Below are 19,692 nucleotides of genomic sequence, written 5' to 3' on the forward strand. Positions count from 1 at the left end.
TGAATATGGCTTCTGTTGGCTTTGTGTCACACAGCCTGCTCATCTCCATTTCCTTTGACAAGGTTACACAGAGCCCTATCAATCTTGGTCCCATTCAGGAAGTCTATGTGAGCTAGCATCAGAGGACTGAATATATGACTGTATCAAGATGTCAAGAGCTGTGCTGATAGCAATAAAAAAGTACAATATTTTTTTATGGAATAGGGAATAGAGACAGGATCAGCAGAAGCTGGTTTAAATCCTTGTTTTTCACAAAAAAAGGTGAAAGGATACATGAGTTGAGTATTGGAATAAGACTGTTGGCTGCCCCAGGTACTTTCTATACTGTCTGCACTAAGAATGTTATTAAGGTGCTGAAATGGGTCTATAAGATTGGGGCTCTATCCTCTGTCATCCAGAGGCCCAGCGAGGAAGGTAGAAGGATAATCAGATTACTGTCTGTGAGGAGGTTTACATTAGCTTGACTTCCAATGCTGCGTCATGCCCTCAGATCTATGGCAGACAACAACAACAGGACAGAGTTTATATCCAGTACAGCATGCAGGCCTTACAGAGCTTGACCTTCATGCAGTTTTCTCTTTGGAATTGTGGCTCAGATATCGGAATCCCCAGGCTTATCACACAAAGGTTATAACACTGTGACCAGACTTGTGATAAATCATGGACACTGGCGTAAGAGACACAAGCTTTTAGTCAAAACAAAGAATGTCTTCAATTACGTGCGGTGTTTGTGGTCAGGGTGGTTTTGACACCATAGAAGGCTAATAATTATAAGTATCAAAATAAATGTAAGAATGTGTATGAACATAAAGATAATTAATACAGGGTACTTGGGCTTGCATCCCCGTTTTGGTCTCTCATAGGTGTGTAATAGTTTGCATCATTACATAGATATGCACAAATTATGTTCTGCTCTATCGCTGTTCATCATAAAGAATGTACATACTGCGCAGACACATTGCATGACTGCCTGTCCTCCAGCTGCTCTCAGTCCGAAATACGGTGATAATCCTGACTCATTACAAACTTCCATGCTGTCATGTGCTACAGATTACATGAGGGTTGTGTGAACATTAATGCACCACAATAGACAGCGTGAATAGAGGCTGAAATATAATTACACATTTACATGAATGAGTAGGAGCAAATCAACAATATACATAGTAAAGTCATGCAGGATTTCATTGATTACAATGAAGAGAAATGTTATATGTGTTTACCAGACACTCCTCATTGGTCCTGGGACTCTAACTGTTTATAAGAGATGATAAAATGATGAATAAAACCCTGGATGGATAGATGGATGGGTAAATGGACGGATGGAGGGATTTTAGAAAAATGTGGTCTCTGGCACATAAGCCTTACATAACAAAGTGATCTACACTGAGTCTGTGGTGAACAGATTAAACAGGGTTTGGCTTTTACCATCTGCTTGTGTCTTAAAGTGAGATGCAGTGTCGTCGTTTGGTGTACGTTGAGCGTACTAACCATACATTAACTTCTGTACTATCGTCTTGGTACTGCAGCGATAGACTTCTATCTCATGAAACATTATACTTCCTTCCCCCTTTCCTAAGAGAAATCGATCTGACATGATGGTTCCGATCATGTCAGATCTGAGATGACCTTTTAGCGAGAAAATAAAGGACAGCCATTTTTTTGAATAATGTTAGTGGGCCTGCAGTACCGGGTCTAATTTAAGGTGCAGGATCATGTAAGTTCAAGAAGGTATGAGCAGATGGAATGAGTGGGCCTCTGCATGATGATGGTGCATGTCAGTCAGGAGCATTTCTCACTTTACATAAAGAGCTTAGTCGAGAGAGAGAGAGAGAGAGAGAGAGAGAGAGAGAGAGAGAGAGAGAGAGAGAGAGAGAGAGAGAGAGAGAGAGAGAAGGAAGGAAGAAGAAGTGAGAGAGATGTGTTTTTCTCTTTGTAGTGCAACTGCCCTGGCATACCAGGCCACCCAGACCTGAGAGAATTCTGAGGTGGAAAGGAAATAAATCACTTAAGGGGAAGCGTCAAGATGATAGCACTTCAGGTGCATTAGCAAGGAAATCAATGCTGCCCAGTGTTCAGTCTGCTGTCTGGCTTATGCTGGTCTGCCTTGGATTGATGTCCAGTACAGAATCAGGTTAATGCTTGAAATCTTTCTAATAGTGATTGCTCTGCCTGGAAGCACTGAAACTCTTGGTAGTGGGTGTTGTTTAAAGCTTTTGCTGGTATCGGTAAGTGTTGAGCATAGTGTTTCACACAGCAGGGAATGCAAGGGTGGAGAACACAACAAATAGTTATTGATCCTGGACTCCTGATAAAACAAGGATCCAAAAATAGACATGTTCACCCTGACATAATTTCACTGGCATGTCACGTCCTGCACTCGAAGCACTAGACTTGGCAAATGGACAAACAAACACAGTCCATCCCAAAAAAAGAAAGTTTAAAAAGGTGCATTGGGATCATGCTATTGTTCCCTTTGATCCCAATGCCACTCAGTCTTTGTGCTCTGAACACATACACGTCTGTCTTCCTCCTTTGTTCTGACCCGTCCTCAAAGCTCGTAATGACCCAGTAGTCTGAGGAGCTCCAAGCTGGGCTGACAAGCGTTTAGCAGCCAACTAGCCAATTCCCTGCCCACCACACGTCTGAGTAGGTAAGAGGACATGTCAAGACAATCTGGGCTTTAGTGGATTACAGGAATAGCTCTACACACCACAAAACAAGATATCAGAGGACATGGTAGAATTAATTAAGTGTCAAAACGAATGCGTTTGAGTGTATTAAGCTATTGGATGTTGTCGGCCTACCTTGATGTGTCATTGATATTTTAATCTGCTGATCTACTGTATGTGCTTGTTTTTTCTTATGAACATTACTGGTTTGAATCCCAATAACATGTAATATGTGGTAGGCCCACATAACAGGAGCTAATCACAAAGCCCTCATATTAGATAGACATCAGACCACACAACCATCTTGCTCTGTACATTTCTCTCACGTCTCCTGCTGAAGAGCAGATAAAGCAGTCTGGTCAGCATGCTGCATGGTGAATAAGCAACTTTGACCTTCTTACACTACATCACTGTTGCTGTACATGTCTGTAGCATAGCTAGTGGGTGCCATTATCTAGATGAGACATCAAAGTATGTTGGTCTCATGATGAATGCTTGGACTTGCTGTTTATTCAATACAATACATACTCTGAGGGTCTCTCCTTAGCAACCTCTCATATTAAATATTGGCTGCAATATGACCGCCAAAATAAAACTTGATCAAATGGTTCCCTAGTGAATAGAATGTAATATACTGTATCTTTTGATTGTTATTAGGTTTTTGGAGCTCTGAGGAGTTTTTTAAATATTTATAGAAGCTGTATCATCATCCTCCATGCAATTTTCAAAGAGATCAATCATTCTTATAATACTCCTGTGTGATCTAGACACTCATGAACGTTACATTGATAATCAAAGGTTATGTACGAGATAGGCAATTTCACAACCTAAGTCGCCAGAGTTAAGGTTGACAGTTTATATACTTATGAGGAACAATCCTGTTTTTGTTTTTTAATTATTATTATTATGGGTTAGACTCAGAAATGTGTTCGAATCAGATCACACAAGATTTCTCACAATTATATCTTTCATTCTCAGTGTGAAACCATTATTCATCTTGAAAACTTGGAAAGCAACTCACGATTTATTTGTCAGACTGTGACCGAGACAAGCACAGCAAGTTCATTTTCATATTCACTCTTTTGTCTACGCCAATCCTCTTTGCTTATTCTGGCAAGCAAAACAAAGGGATCAGTCTGATGGTTATAAATAAAATTCTATCCCACATTTATTTTGTGATTCATGGGAGACGCTCGGCGCGGCGCTCCGCGTCTCCATGCATCGTCTGGGCCTTGAAGTGGATCTCTCAGGAGGAGGCTGGCGTTTCTGTCTCCGCTTCATTCATATTTCCAGCCGCAGCTGGGACGCTCCCAGCTAGAACAGAGAAAGAGACGCTGTGGCCTTGGGTTAAAGTCAGGACTATCTCTCGTCTCCCTCTTCATCTCTTGACTGATTCCTTGTTCATAGTTTTTTATTCTTCTGACATGTTGTCACTTGCCTTTGTTCTTTATTTTATTTTTTATGAATAGCCACAACCATTTTGATAACTGTCTTGTGCGAACTAACTTCATGCAGTTGGTATATTTTGTTGACACTTTTATTGAAATACAAACAAATATGAAATTCATCAATTATCGAATCAATGAATGAAAGGCTGTTGATATACCAAATACAATCCGTGTAGTCTCCTATTGTTTGGTATAGCCTATACTTGTTTGGACCATTAGGTCTAACATTATCACCATCACATCTCCAAGATTAGTAAAAGGTGTTTAAAGCTTGACTCTAAACTTTGACTACATGTATTCGTCATTTACATTTGAAAGAAGAAGGTTATTATAGCCCCTATGATTTATACAAAGCTGTGGAAAATAGAGCCTGTGAAAAATATCGTAAGCAGAAGCATCGAACGTGTATATCTGCAATCTGGGTGCGTGTGTGAACTGAATAGCTCCCGTTTACTTGGTTGGACTTATCAAAACCTTATCAAATGTATCACATCATCACGTAACATGTGTTTCGCCTGAAAAACAAACAGATGGACATTGTTGTGACAGTGTTAAGACTGCAGATGAGTCGAACACCTGACGTTCGGAGCACGTATAAGCTAAGCTTTGGACAGTCTCAGCCACCTTGTTTTCTGAATGAAATCGTATGCCCGCTATAAATAGAACAGGGTCGTTGACGTCACAATGGAGGCTGCATGGACGTCGGCGCTGCTCGCTTGCAGATGATTTTCCTCAAAGAGCACTCGGATGGGGAAGGGCACACACTTCCGAACGCTGCCCTGGAAATCAAACAAGCTATACATTGTTGTTTCATTGGAGAAAAAGGATTCACTTCCTCAAAAGCCAGGAAAATAACGATTACGAAATGATCTTGCAGCATTTCCCTAGCTAGCGCCGAACGATTATATTTTTTAGTACAGAGCTGTTTGAGCTACCTGCAATTACTGTAGCCTACCCTACTCTAGTATTGACTTCAGTTTCTGTAGGTTTGCAGGATCACACCTATCCGGCTCTACAAAAACGGTAGGTGCTCTTATGAAATTATTGGCACCTGAGTCAACTACTGAAACAAAGAGTGTAGGGTGGTGTCCCAATTCAATTCACTGAGCGGTGTGGAACTAGAGGCTACTATGTCTGCAGTTGACAGTTTTTTGGAGTTTATAAACTGCTCTGCGGATATAATTAGATAATGAATAAAAATGCATTAATTTTGATTGGTTTTCAGGATGAAAAGGGGAAATCAAAAAGCCGAGCTAATGATGTACAAGCTGCTCATTATTACTAACTGAATTACATGCATTATGCCTACAGTATGACAGGGCACAGTGCGTCTTTTCTGCGTCCATACCTATATTATTGTCACATCAACTAACTTCTGAATAAAAGGAAATAAAGACGTTATTTACAACAATATCCAAGTCTAACTTGTCAGATTAAGCATAACTTTTATAATTATATATTACACAATCGCCTCTTTATATGTTTATATCGTAACCATTTTATTACAGTATTATGACACATACAGAACAGCAACAAAGATTTACAGAATAACACTTTGTAATTGTATAACAGTTTGATAAAATCCCAATAACATTATTACAATATTTCTGTATTAGGACAACATAACATACCATATTATGACAGCATGTATAATAGCAGTAACATGACACATTTTAAACCTTATATCAGCATTATGACATCATACTGGTACGATTAATTAATTGATATGTTAACAGCATACTACATTCAGCACACTGTTGGAATCGCTGTGATCATAACAGCAGCTTCAAGAGCAGATTAGAAGCTACTCAGCCAATGCTGCCCCTACAGTGTTATGAGGTGGCTGACCTCCCAGTGTGACCCCAAACTGTTACACAACATGTCAGTCTGTCATAGCACTCCCTGTGCAAATAATTATGCACAGAGCTTGGTTTGGGAGGGGTGTCTCTTGAGTTGGTCTTGATGAGTATTGGTTATTAACAGAGAGATTGCCCTATTTATGTAAGATTAAGATATATACAGCTCTCTATAACAGAAACCAGTTCAGAGCTTGGTTGTTGTTCAGGGCCCGGAGCATTGATGAACTGTATTGAAGGTTAATGTATGTAGACTTAGGGGTTGTCAATAAGGGTTGGATAATAATGTTCCCTCCTGTCTTGTAGTAATTCTGACCTATGGCTTGCTGCTCTTGTGCAATAGACAATAGATTGTTGAAGATCAGCGTCAATAATGTGACACCTATCCATGTAATCAGATATGTGTAGCAACAGCCAAGCTTAACCGTTCTGGAGATAGCAGTGATTTCAAGTAGCTGATGTTTTATACTGAATCTATCCAGATTGACCAATGTCCAGCTGTCTAGTGTTCTACGAGGACACAGGTTCCAAAGCTCGCTCTAGGTAAACAGCAGAAAGCCCATCTCCGTCAGCAGTGATTATTCAGACCATGTCTTAACCCCATCCTCCTTCTCCCCAAGGTCTGCAGCATGGACTACGAGAGGCCCAATGTTGAGACCATCAAGTGTGTGGTGGTGGGAGACAATGCAGTGGGGAAGACCCGGCTCATCTGTGCTCGGGCCTGCAACACCACCCTGACCCAGTACCAGCTGCTGGCCACTCACGTGCCCACCGTCTGGGCCATCGACCAATACCGTGTCTGCCAAGAGGTAGGAGGGGCTACACGGAGGGGAGGGCTTTGGCTGGCTGTTGCTGGTAACATGTTTACCTGTTGACTGGTTATGTATTGATATCTCTGCTTGACTGATGCACACCTGTTCTGTGTTTAGGTGTTGGAGCGTTCCAGAGATGTGGTGGACGAGGTTAGCGTGTCTCTCAGACTGTGGGACACCTTCGGGGACCACCACAAGGATAGACGCTTCGCCTACGGCAGGTAAGACAAGGCCCGGACTGGGAGTGCAGTTATATCCCGTGGTCCTGTGTGGCCATGGTAGATGTCTCTGGGGGTGAGGGTGGGCTGGTTTGGGTCCGGACTGGGCAAGGGACAGTCTGCACCATAGGCTAGGAAGGGCTGGGCTGGACTCACTACATTGAAAGCTACTGTGGGCAAAGCTTTGCTGCACATGGTGAATCTGCAGGCCTTTCTCTGATGTCTCTGTTTTAGGCTGGATGTAATTAGGGAACATTTCCTACCTGATTTAGTGCAGTGGTCAGCGTGTGCACCGAGTAGCTCGTCTTATATGGCTGCACTTGAACGCTCTCTCTCTCTCTCTCTCTCTCTCTCTCTCTCTCTCTCTCTCTCTCTCTCTCTCTCTCTCTCTCTCTCTCTCTCTCTCTCTCTCTCTCTCTCTCTCTCTCTCTCTCTCTCTCTCTCTCTCTCTCTCTTCCTCTCTCTTGCTGTGTCCTTGGGCCAGCCAACCCTCAGGCAGAATTACACTGTCAATCCTCTAGACTGTGTAACTATTTGTTCCCGTTAAACATGACAGTAATAACACAAAGGAAAAACACAACATAGCAAATAATCTATGGTCTTTGTTTATACATCAAATGTTCTCTTCAATCAACTCAACTGATGCAGTATCAAAGACTGCATCAGTGGGGGGGGAAAACTGCAAAAAACACATCTCCTCCTAGACAGCAGCACGTCCTTACCATGTACTGCCAGAGTGAGGAGTGCCCAAATGTCTGAAAACAGAAAAATATGAAACAATAAACAAACAATAAACTTTTGATAAATGTAATCAAATAGTGAAATGGCTTCGACAATAGTAAATGTACCTTCTGTCGATCTGATTGGGCTTGGCACCACCATGGAAAAAGATGTAGCCGTGTCTTATGTGTAATGAGAGTGACTACAGCTCCGGCCCAGAGGAACCACAGCAGCCGGCTCAGTGGGCTCAGGCCCAGTTTGCTGACACCCTTGTGCTGTCTGTGAGCTGGCTGTGAGCTGGCTGTGTTTGTGCAGGACCTTCGAGACTGGGCTGCTGCTCTAAGGGCACAGTTGGCCCTGTGTTCTTTTCTGCTGTAGAGAATAGCTACCTCTCCATAGGGAATACTGTTTCTCTACACACCTGTCAAAACGCCAGACAGAGGGGGAGAGAGGGAGAGAGAGAGAGAGAGAGAGAGAGAGAGAGAGAGGAATATATATCAAGATAAAGGGAGAGTAAGAGAGAGAAACACTAAGATAGTGAGGAGAAACCTCCTTCTGATCAAACATTTCCCTAAAAGAGGATATAGCTGAATTAATGATGAGTTCAAAGAAATATGGCGGAAGGAGATTCAGCATATCTGAAAAACGAAACAAACACACACAAACACACATTCATAAACACACACAGTTACCGGAGAAAAGCTGGCCTTAGTTGCAGTTTCAAATTTCATTGATTGGTTGATTGATTTCTTTCAGCTTGCCATTGCTGTCCTATTCTGACTGTTGTGTATGAACTCTACAACACCTGGGCGTGTTAGAGACAACAGTGATGATGGCTAGACTACACACATTCCTTGTCCCATATCACACATACACAGACACACACACGGTAACATCTAAACACACTATTAACACATTCTTTAATATTGTGAGAAAGGTCTAAGACATTTAAATAGAAGTGGTTGCAAATCTCGATTCAACTCGCTAAATGTATAACTGGGCTCCTGTTCTGTTCCTGTTCTGTTTAAACCTGTAGGGGGTTCCTATGGGTTTTGTGGCAGGACTCGGATAGTCAGAAGAGCAGTAAGTCAAATAGCTGGTTATTCTTTCTGGCTGTGTGCCTTCCCCAGTGTCATTGATGGTGATCAGTGCTGTGTTGTGTGGTGCTCTTTTCCTGGTGTCAGACAGTGCTGCACGCAAACTTCCAATGCTGGGACCTCTGAAGAATGGCCATGTTGAAAGTCTCTGGGATAATGGCTGCACAGCCATTAAGGATATTTACACCACTTTGCAAACCAACCAAATAATACCTATCAATCAAGTGTAGAACATTTGTGTATGATGGAACATTGTACTTTTTCACGAGTTTGGTGATCAGTATAATCTGTGTGCAGAACAGAGGTGACTACAGCAGAGTGCTGTTTGTGGAGAGGGTTTACTTTGAAACCAGGAAGTTATTTAATGAAACAGCTGCCATATCTGGCTGGCAATGACAGGCTTCCGGAACACTCCGGGAATGTTCGGAAATGTTTGGAACGCTCCCTTCTTATCTGGATGATGAGCCTAAAGGCCTGATCACACCAAGGACGATAACTATAACTATATTTGCGTCATTACCAACCTTGATGATTAGCTGCTCGCAATGTTGTTTCCATTTCAAATGCGACACACTACTGACTTTGGTGTTGCTATGGTGACAGCTTGGGGTCTAACCTGTGATGTAACTTTGCCACACCCACAAGGGCTGAGTACATGAGCATATTACTAGTAGAGTGCAGTCCTGTCCTGCCCTTGATCCTTATTTTTCGTATTAAGGGATAGGATATTTGTTACTCTAAATTTCCACCAATACCCTTGTTCTGACCTACAGTACCCCTCAAACTGGTAGTATGCTATTTATTTAACCTTCATGCTCTCTCTCTCTCTCTCTCTCTCTCTCTCTCTCTCTCTCTCTCTCTCTCTCTCTCTCTCTCTCTCTCTCTCTCTCTCTCTCTCTCTCTCTCTCTCTCTCTCTCTCTCTCTCTTCTCTCTCTCTCTCTCTCTCTCTCTCTCTCTCTCTCTCTCTCTCTCTCTCTCTCTCTCTCTCTCTCTCTCACACACATTATCTCTGTTCCTCGCTCTTTCAATCTCTCCCTCACTCTCTCTATCCCTCCATCCGTTTCTGGTCCAGGTCAGATGTGGTGGTCCTGTGTTTCTCAATAGCCAACCCTAACTCCCTTCATCATGTCAAGACCATGTGGTACATGGAGATCAAGCACTTTTGCCCGAGGACCCCCGTCATCCTGGTCGGCTGCCAGCTGGACCTGCGCTATGCAGACCTGGAGGCTGTAAACCGGGCCAGACGCCCACTCGCCAGGTATGGGCCGTACAGCAGACAACATCTGGACTGGCAGTCTCAGTCAATAAACACTTGCTATTTTTGTAAAGCAAGCTGCAGTATTAAATTCTTTATGTGGCTGAAGCAGGGTTCAAGCCCAGGTCTTTCACATGGCACAGACCACCTCTGTTACACTTACACATAGCTTTCTTTGTATCTTTCGGCCCCAGACCTATCAAGCCAGGAGACATTTTGCCACCTGAGAGTGGCAGGGAGGTTGCCAAGGAGTTGGGCATTCCTTACTACGAGACCAGCGTCTTTGACCAGTTTGGCGTCAAAGACATCTTCGACAATGCCATCCGTGCTGCCCTCATCTCCCGACGCCACCTCCAGTTTTGGAAGTCCCACCTCCGCAAGGTCCAGAAGCCCCTCCTCCAGGCCCCCTTCCTTCCTCCCAAAGCTCCGCCCCCTCTCATCAAGATCCCAGAGTGCATCCCCTACAACCACGAGGGCCCTCGTCACTTATTGGACAGCCCGCTCTGCGCCGACGTCCTATTTGTCCTCCAGGACCACATCCACGTGTTTGCCCACAAGATCTACCTGTCGACGTCCTCCTCCAAGTTCTACGACCTGTTCCAGATGGACTTCTCGGACGAGTCGCAGTGCCTGGTGGTCACGGAGCGTCACGGCAGGGACCACCTGATGAGGACCCTCAGCCTGGACACCGAGGAGGAAGTGGCCGTGCTGCCTAACCTGTCCCCCTGTTCCCTCCGTGCCTCCAAGGTCAGTACGGCCCCAGCCGACGCCCCCTGCTCCCTGCTCTGAGGTGGCTTTAACTCAGGGGTTGACCGGGCGTAAACCTCTGTTCCCTGCATCCGACCACTTGAGAGCACTTGAATCGCAGTTTCCTCACGTCCGCTGCATACATACTAATGAAGTTGTCTCTCCTCCCTCAGAGTGACGGGACCCTGCGCATGATGAGCTTCAGTGGGAAGCACCGCCGCACCAAGCTGTCCCTGGCTTCCTGGAGCAAGGCCTTCTACAGCATCCACAAAGAGAGTGTCACTAACCCCATCACTAGCACGCTAGCCCCCATGACCGTGGTTAAGATGGACTACTCCATCCAGCTGGGACCCTTCAGCGCCGTGCTGCGCTTCCTCTACACAGGGGAGCTGGACGAGAGGGAGCGTGACCTGATGAAGATTGCCCAGATAGCGGAGATCCTGGAGGTGTTTGACCTGAGGATGATGGTGGAGAACATCATGAATAAGGAGGCTTTTATGAACCAGGAGATCACCAAGGCCTTCCATGTAAGGAAGGCCAATCGCATCAAGGAGTGTCTGGCTAAGAACACCTTCACAGGTCAGGGATTGGGACTATTGTAGTAGACAAGTCATAAGAGTGAACTAGTCAGCGTAAATATAGTGTGTAGTAGTCAGAGTTAGTATATTACAGTATATCAGTGTCTTTGCTTCACATTTGGAAATGTCTTTGCTTCACATTTAAATCCCTGGAAAGGTTTAATTAATATGTTTTGGTTTTGCTGTCTGCATCCAGATGTCACGTTCCGATTGGACGATGGTACCATGAATGCCCATAAGCCTTTGCTGATCTCCAGCTGTGATTGGATGGCTGCTCTGTTCGGGGGAGCATTCCTGGAGAGTGCCAACAACGAGGTGAGAGCTGACTAGGAGGTCAGAAAGGTGTGAAAAAAGTAGATAATGAGACAGAAAGTTACATATGTGATCGGGCCTGGCAAATGTACTGTGACTAACAAGGCATTGAGAATGATCAAGGTATAATGTATAATAGGTATTGAGATAGAGAGTGAGACAGGTATAATGTATAATAGGTATTGAGATAGAGAGTGAGACAGGTATAATGTATAATAGGTATTGTGGTAGAGCATGAAATAGGTACCCTATATAATAGCTTGTGGTGCCCACCTGTGTTTACCCAAGATTTCATTACCAGTGTGAAGCTTTACCACTAAAATGCTGCCAGGCTTTGAGCAGATGGTACAACGTCAAGCACTACACACACAGACGCACATAGACCAAGACACACACGCACACTTCCACAGTATGTTTGTTCTGTTGTTGTTGTTATGGAGAAAAGCAGCATCTAAACAGGCGTAAGTTACGGCTCCTGAACTGGCTTCCCTGTGCATGAAATGAGCTCCTGGCTGCCATCCTGTGCCCCTCAGCCTACTTGAATACAATATCCCAAATCCCTCCAAAACCGCCAAGATATGATGATCCAGACTATACCCTCACAGGTTCAGAACTGGAAGATCAAAGCAGGCCATTCTCTCTCCCCAGTGGGGGGGAGATCACACCATGCTGCTTCTCTGGCGGTGGTTTCCAGACACAGCCCCAGGTAGTTGCCAGCCAGCCAGGGGACAAGACAGGCCTGCCACAGTAATGAGGAAGTGCAGACGTCATTCAGATTTTAAAAAAAGTCTGTCCGACCAGGGAGCAGCCTAATGTCTCTTTCTGGGAACATGTCAATTCTACATGAGCACTGTTTACTGTAGCTCACCTGAGTATTTCACTGAACATCAGTAGCTTATAGAGGTCATGCCTCTTTCATGTTAAGCATGCGAGCTGAAACGTGTAGGAATAAGAATAACATGGGCCCAATTTACAGGTAATTCATAATATGATTCATTGTGACAGCTCAGGTCAGGTGGCTGGCAGTGTAACCTGGTTGCTTGCCGCCATGACAATTAGAGCAGCTTGGTTTGGATCCGACAGGTTGTTACCAACCCTGCAGTTAACCCTCCCTGGGTCACAGATCCCTCTGTATCCTCCCTCTCTTCATTCTTTCTCTCTTGTTTCCCTCCTTCACCTCCTGCCATCCCCAAATCACAAACCGGGCTCGCTGTTGTCCATGCCTCCCTCCATCCTCCCCCCCTTATCTCTGAATCACACACTCAGCCTAGACAATCTGCTCCTGCTGTTGTCCCCCTCCCTTTTCATCCCTCCATTCCCCTTTCCATCCCTCCCTCAATCCAACCCTCTGTTCCTCCCACTACCCCCTCCTTCTTTCCATCCTACGCAGCACAATCTGCCCAGTTTGCCCTTGACGGTGTATTATGTAATGAGTTATGTAGCGATTTCTCTTTGACTAGGGCTAAAATGTGCTTAGTAATGTTGGGGCGGGGTGAGGGAGGGATCGATCCCAGGCAGATTAGAGTGGCAGGTGGAGAAGAGGAAGGGATAAAAGGAATAGAAGGAATAGAGGAGGGGAAGTTGCGGAGGTAAGGAAGAGAGATCAGTGAATGAGATTGAGACAAGATCATAATGCTAGCTGAGTCGACTGACACTAGGGACCAGTGTCAACAGTGAAAAATGAAGGAAGTCTCCATTCCACCTCACTGCATTGTTATATCCTAGGGATTACACTAAGCCAAACATTATTTTATAGTCTTCTATCAGACGTGTAACACTGGGATAGCATGTAGTTCAGTCAAATCTAACATCAGTCTTGTAAGCCCATTGGCGTCTTGTGAACATGAATTCTCCTTAGGATTGGAAGTCTTTATCACCTAGCTAATACTTGATGGAGAAATAGACTTGGATTCCTGTGTGCCTGCTAAACACTTACACAGTGAGATGATGTGGAGCTATGACTGACTCCTCTCTGTTCTCTGTGTGTGTGTGTGTGTTTCCAGGTTTATTTCCCCAACACCAGCAGGGTGTGTATGCAGGCGGTCTTGGAGTACCTGTACACCAATCATCTGTCTCCGATGGCAGAACTGGACCCCATGGAGCTCATTGCTCTGGCCAACAGGCTGTGCCTTCCTCGTCTCATAGCCCTGACAGGTCGCTGCTCCATCAGCAATGCGTGTGCGCGTGCATGTGTGTGTGTGTGTGTGAGTGTGTGTGTGTGTGTGCTTTATCAGCAGTGTGCCAGTGGTGTCAGCACACCATGCCATAGAACAGGACACCCTGAGCGCACTCTCACACGCTATTTTATGGAAACTCAACTGCATCCCTTTGTCGTATATACCATTCGACCATATCATTTCTGGTAGTTTGTGTACTGTGGCATATGGCACAAATATCCACTTGGCAACAGTATGATCCTGGCTGTTGTTTCTTTTTGTGGAGAGACCTTGTTGTGTCATCCCTGGGATATGACATTTCACTCTGGTTACGAAACACAGTTCATGGTTTATTCATATTAGAAGTCAGACAGTTCTCCCGTGTGCTAGTTTGTGTGTTTGTCTGTGCTGTGCTAATGTTTGTACCTGGTCTCAGTTTCCCTGTGCTTGTCTCCCCCACAGAGCAGTATGCTGTTTGTGAGCTGGTGAAAGCCTCTAAAGATGGCCAGGACATGGATGGAGAGGTCCTTACATACCTGGAGCTGGCTCAGGTATGTAACTACTAGTTGTAGTAGTTGCTCCGGTTTTACCAAGGAGTGGTAGCATGGTGATTTAACTGAAAACATTTCAAGCTCTTTCATACCAAAAACTGTTCAAACTATTTTTCTATTTTAAGATATGTTCTGTTTGGTCTTTTCCCATAGTTCCACAATGCTAACCAGTTAGCAGCTTGGTGCTTGCATCACATTTGCACTCATTACAATAATGTCTGTGCCAACTACCGCAAAGAGATCAAGTCCAAGTCTCTTGGTAAGACAGCATATCGACAGGATCAGTCTGTGTTGTAAATGAATGAATGAATAAGTGTGCGAGTGTTTACTGCTACAAAGTGTTCATTCTGTCCTCTCCTGTGTGCGTGTCTGTGTCGTGACTGTCCTCTCCTGTGTGCGTGTCTGTGTCGTGTGTGTGCTTAGAGAACCAAGAGTACTTTGAGAAGCATCGCTGGCCGCCGGTGTGGTACCTGAAGGAAGAGGACCACTACCAGCGCGTCAGGAAGGAACGCGCGAAGGAGGACGTGGTCATGAACAAGCACCAATCGCGACGCAGATGGTGTTTCTGGAGCACCTCCCCCGCGGTGGCCTGAAGACATCACGCTCCGGGTGGGGTGGGGGTTGGGGGGGGGCACTCAAATCTCAACTCAGTCTTGTTTGTTGTGGTTTAATTCATGTTTATTTTGTCAGGACATTCACTTGAGGTGAAGGAGTTCTCAGAACAGATGGTTCTGGAATGTCACAGTCCAGCTTTGAGAATTTGAATTGAGATTCATTGAGGCTGAATACAGCCTTCAACCCACATCTGCATTTATTTGAGTTCTGATGAGATCAGAATACAACGGACCAGTGAGTTGAGATCTGAACTGACCCCTCAGTCCTACAGGGAAGACTATCTACAGCCCCCCCCCCCCCCCCTTTTTCCTTCACCCTTTTCCTCCAACCCTTGTTTCTGTCTTTCAGCTCAGATGATGTATCTACGAATGCACTGTACTACATTCACCTCTAACCCACATCCCCACCACCCACCTCATCCCCTGCCCCCCAGGAACGACCTCCATACTGTTTGAAGCACAGCTTGTGCGTCCAAACAATAAGGGCCGTTCTCATTGGTTAACATAACTTAAATTTCAGTGGCTGCTTTCCCAACAGTGGCTGGGATTGTATTACAGTAGTTGTTGATTGTAAACCTGTTTTTCAAATCTCCATCTTTAGATATCCGCCTCCCACCTCCGAGAGTATAAACACAGGGGGTCAGTAAGGAGCCTCTGTCCTCTTAGTAGGCATACTGCATTTAGGGTCAGATACACTTAGGTAAGGTAAGCTTCTTCAAAGTTAAATCACCTTTACATTGAATGTTCCTGTTAGAACTGGGTTTTGACCTGTAAGGTCTACCTATCTTTCAATATCCATTAATGTTTAAATTAAGTGCTTAAAACCTTGGATGACCGCTGATACTATTAACTACTGGGGTGCAGATGTTACTGTCACACTGGGAAGGACAGAACCTGCTTCCGGTTAGAGATGTAACAGCATGTTATCGGATTATCTGAGTATGTTCACTTGAAGACACCATGACACCGGCCGTGAGTTGGGAGTCTGAGACTGAAGATGAATCCAACCATGTTCATCCTCAGTGGTTAGCACATTGTCCTGTTCTGAAGACCCCATTAGGGTGCTTCTCTCCAACTCCAACCCCTATGTTCTAAGTCAATCATCTACCACTGGTCAGATTCTTGATGGTAGTATGGGTTTTTCACATTGCCTCAAACCTTTTCTGGGATTGTTTTTTAGACCATTGGAATGAATCAACCTTTTGCTAAGGGTAGATTGAACACTATAAATGCAATAAACTGTCCCGCTGCCTTCAGCAGGGGACCCCGTCTAAACTAATGCTGCTCCAGAGATGAACACACTGACTAGCTCACAACCCAACTGCAGATAGAACTGAAGTTTATTTTTCTACAAAATCCTCTGTCTTTCTTTTGAATTTTCTCTTATCCTATATTGTAGCGCAGTCTTTTGACTGTGTAGGTCACAGGTCAAACTAGGCTGTCTATTTATGATTATAGAAGGGCTTAGCACAACTCATTAGTTCAGGGTTTACTTGAAATGGACCTAGACTATAAATAACAAACACAACAGAAACAGCTCCTAACCAGTACTTGCATATTGTATCACTATAACCATTGTTGTGCAGTTACATACAGTAGATTGTAACTTTATTTATTACACAGATGATTGTTGCTGACAAGAGGAACATACAGTAGGTCAAATGATGTTCTGCAGTATTGTACCATGGACATGTACTGAATGTGCACTGTAGGGTTGGGGTCTATTCCATCTAAATTTAACCAAGTGAGTTTAATTTAAAACGTAACGTCGACAAAAAAAGATGCACAAAAGTTTTTTAACAAACTAATCTTATGGAAAAGGAATATTTCCCTTCATGCCTAATAAAACAATCGTCATTTGGATTCAGGATTGACCTTAACCCTGACTGTATGTCATGGTTATACTGTGACGACTCTGTGAGCACGGGGGATGGATGTGTGACAGTAGAACAACACTTGTGAGCCTAGGTATTTATGTGGGTGTTTATGTGTAAAACACCAGCTTGTTTCATTTTTAAGCCACCCAAAAGGCTAAGGGGGAATTGTCTCCTTTGGTCTGCAAAGACGGGGAAACTTGATACTTGAAAATATAATGTGTTTTATCAACCATACTGTGCAGTAGCTAGACATTTCTTTAGTCAACCAAAGCGATAAGTAGATATTAACATATTAAATAGATGATGCCATGTGATTGTTGAAGGTCTTTTTCTGGGTGTGTATTATTGCAAACCTGTTGTTAGCTGCTAATTACCAAGTGGCTGGTTCATTTGGTTGTGCTGTCAAAAGCCTTTGATCTTGCTGGTCATTATCCTTATCAATGTTGTTGATTTATTTATGTATCTATTTATTTATTGATTGATTTACTTATTTTTTTTAAAGCAACTATTGTTCATTAAATAATTGATTTCACTTCTGCTGTCCCTTACTTTGAATGCATGAAATGTGCAAGGAGGTTATTCGAGGCTTGCAACTCTCCCTTTATCACACTCACAACAACACATTTTTCTACAGTAAGTGTCAGCCTGACAGTCTGCTCATTGTATTTAGGAACTAAATCAGGCTGTTGATAACTACTATTCTAGGCTGGATCTCACTCTGTTAACAGCCATGCCTATTTTTGCTTGGTGTTCAGAGCTACAGCACTGTGAAGCTACTGCAAAGAGAAGTCTATGCAGTCTTCTGTAAGTAGCACAGGATGTGCTGGTGTAACGGTGGTGTCCTGTGCACTGACAGACACAGAAATTCTGACCTGAGATTGGCCCATGAGTAATTAAATATTACAGCGGTCATAAGGATCTGTTCCTGTTATGAAACACTTCTGGGGTAAACTGCAGGGAGGGAGAGAAAATTGGAAGAGAGAGAGAGAGAGAAAGAGAGAGAAAGAGAGAGAGAAAAAAAGAGAGAGAGCAAGAAAGAGAGGGATTTGGCATTATTTCAGTCAGGAGGGTATCATCCTGGATCAAAGCTGTCAAGAGTTTTTTGCTCAGCCCAGTGTTCCTGCTGCTCCAGTGTTCATAACATCACATCTGACTGGCATTTGAACAGGGTTACAGCTAGCTGGCATCAAGATCCGGATCTTTCTGTGTACACTAGGCAAACACACACAGAGGTTGGCCCATGGTACATAGAAGCCCTTCTTCTTCACAAATGCTGTCTGTACAGTAGCTTGCTAATATCTGACACTAACATTCTGGCATCGACTCTGGATTTTACAGAACACAGAGACATTATAGAATAGCTAGAACATTATAGAACATTTGCTCTTGTGAGCTTGTCTCTCGGCTCTGCTCTCCTCAGCTCCACACATCCTCCATCCTACAGCCAGCCATCCTAACCTGTTTATGTGAGATAGATAAAGAAAAAGAGAGACCAAACAGAGACCAAATCCCATTACATAACCTGACTTGTGAGGGAGCAGTGAGCGGCGCGCGTGTGTGTGTGTGAGTGTGTCCCTGTATGTGTGTGTAAGACAGTACATGCGATGGGTTTGTGTGTCAGTGGAGGATTGCACTAATGCCCTGTGCTGGCAGTTGCTGGCTGGATCTACGGCGGGACGCCAAGGCTAAATGAAGGAACCGGAACAGTAATCACATCTTCAGCTCACTGGGCCAGGTCACTGGGGTGGGACCAAACAACATCACCATCACAGCTGAGGATGATGAGCAGTGTGGCACGTACCTGGGAAGACAAGGCCCCGGTGGGACGGGGACTTTTAATTGAATTATTATTATTATTAAAAAAACTATATGGTTAAATAAAAACCGACTCACTTGATTTGAACAGAAACACAGAACAGTCCAATCTATCATCAACTCAAACATGACCTAACAGACACAGACATAGGGCAAATTACTAAAAGTAATTACAACAAATACTGGTCGTGCCTGTATGCATGTGCAGCAGCTGGCTTGTGTAAGATGTTGACAGGTCAGCGCAGAACAGTAGATCTGAGGTCTGTGGGACTTGAGAACATACTGTGGAATTAGTGGTGTGTCTGCTCCCTAACTGTCTGAGATTAGTGCTAAAACCAATAGGCCAGTCATGTCTGAGATTAGCTAGTGCATAATAAACTCTAGTTTGCAGAGTATGAGAAAGCATAGCCTGACAGATCTCACCGGAGATCTCTGACCAGGACCCAACCCAACCATATTGTAGCAAAACATTAGACCGTCAAACAGCATGGCCTGCACACACCACAACTAGACAACCATATAGTTTTCTCAGACCACAACTAAACCACCAGTGTTCAAGATATCATTGTGCCTGAGAACCGGTGACGTTGGACAAGAATGCAGAGGCTAGTGGTTGTAATAGTTAAAACAGTCAGGGTTGAGGTGACCTGCAGCTGTCTGATCCTCTTGCGCCCTCTAGTGCTTAGTTTCAGGGAAGCTTTAGATCCGACTGACTAACAAGTCCTCCGTTGTTCAAATACTTAAATAATAATTGAAATAATATGGTCAAAATTAATGTATTCTAGTTGCATGTAGCATTGACTTTACAATGTCATCGTCGTTTGATGCTGTCATTCTCCAACTATTGTGCCGCACCCACCCCTTTTGGTTGCATAGTAAAAAGCGCACCGCGCCAGCTGTGGTTATAAACCGATAGTACAAGGAGAATTACCTGCCCGCTTCTTCTGGATAGGGGCTTGCCTGCAA

General features: G+C 44.1%; 1 protein-coding gene across 2 annotated transcripts; it reads left to right on the forward strand.

Moving 5' to 3' along the window:
* Positions 1–6,602: 6,602 nt before the first annotated feature.
* rhobtb1 (Rho related BTB domain containing 1) lies at positions 6,603–15,292 on the forward strand. Of its 2 annotated transcripts, none has more exons than XM_084670205.1 (10): positions 6,603–6,782; positions 6,903–7,006; positions 9,894–10,079; positions 10,271–10,858; positions 11,029–11,402; positions 11,598–11,716; positions 13,717–13,867; positions 14,332–14,420; positions 14,574–14,679; positions 14,844–15,292. In XM_084670205.1, the coding sequence occupies exons 1-10, from the start codon at positions 6,603–6,605 to the stop codon at positions 15,011–15,013; spliced, it is 2,067 nt and encodes a 688-aa protein (XP_084526331.1). In that variant the 3' UTR covers positions 15,014–15,292. The 2 variants fall into 2 exon arrangements, with proteins under 2 accessions (XP_084526331.1, XP_084526330.1); XM_084670204.1 differs by having other exon boundaries at positions 10,271–10,823; positions 10,997–11,402.
* Positions 15,293–19,692: the final 4,400 nt, after the last annotated feature.

The sequence above is a fragment of the Hypomesus nipponensis genome, chromosome 13 (assembly GCF_054491055.1).
Source record: "Hypomesus nipponensis isolate SF chromosome 13, ASM5449105v1, whole genome shotgun sequence".
Taxonomy (NCBI): domain Eukaryota; kingdom Metazoa; phylum Chordata; class Actinopteri; order Osmeriformes; family Osmeridae; genus Hypomesus; species Hypomesus nipponensis.

What these genes read in the sequence shown, in the direction of transcription:
- rhobtb1 (XM_084670205.1), top strand. Translation starts at nt 6,603, where the DNA reads ATGGACTACGAGAGGCCCAATGTTGAGACCATCAAGTGTGTGGTGGTG. An exon ending in AATACCGTGTCTGCCAAGAG is followed by an intron (nt 6,783 to 6,902) that starts GTAGGAGGGGCT and finishes TTCTGTGTTTAG; the next exon opens with GTGTTGGAGCGTTCCAGAGA. An exon ending in GGCTAAGAACACCTTCACAG is followed by an intron (nt 11,403 to 11,597) that starts GTCAGGGATTGG and finishes GTCTGCATCCAG; the next exon opens with ATGTCACGTTCCGATTGGAC.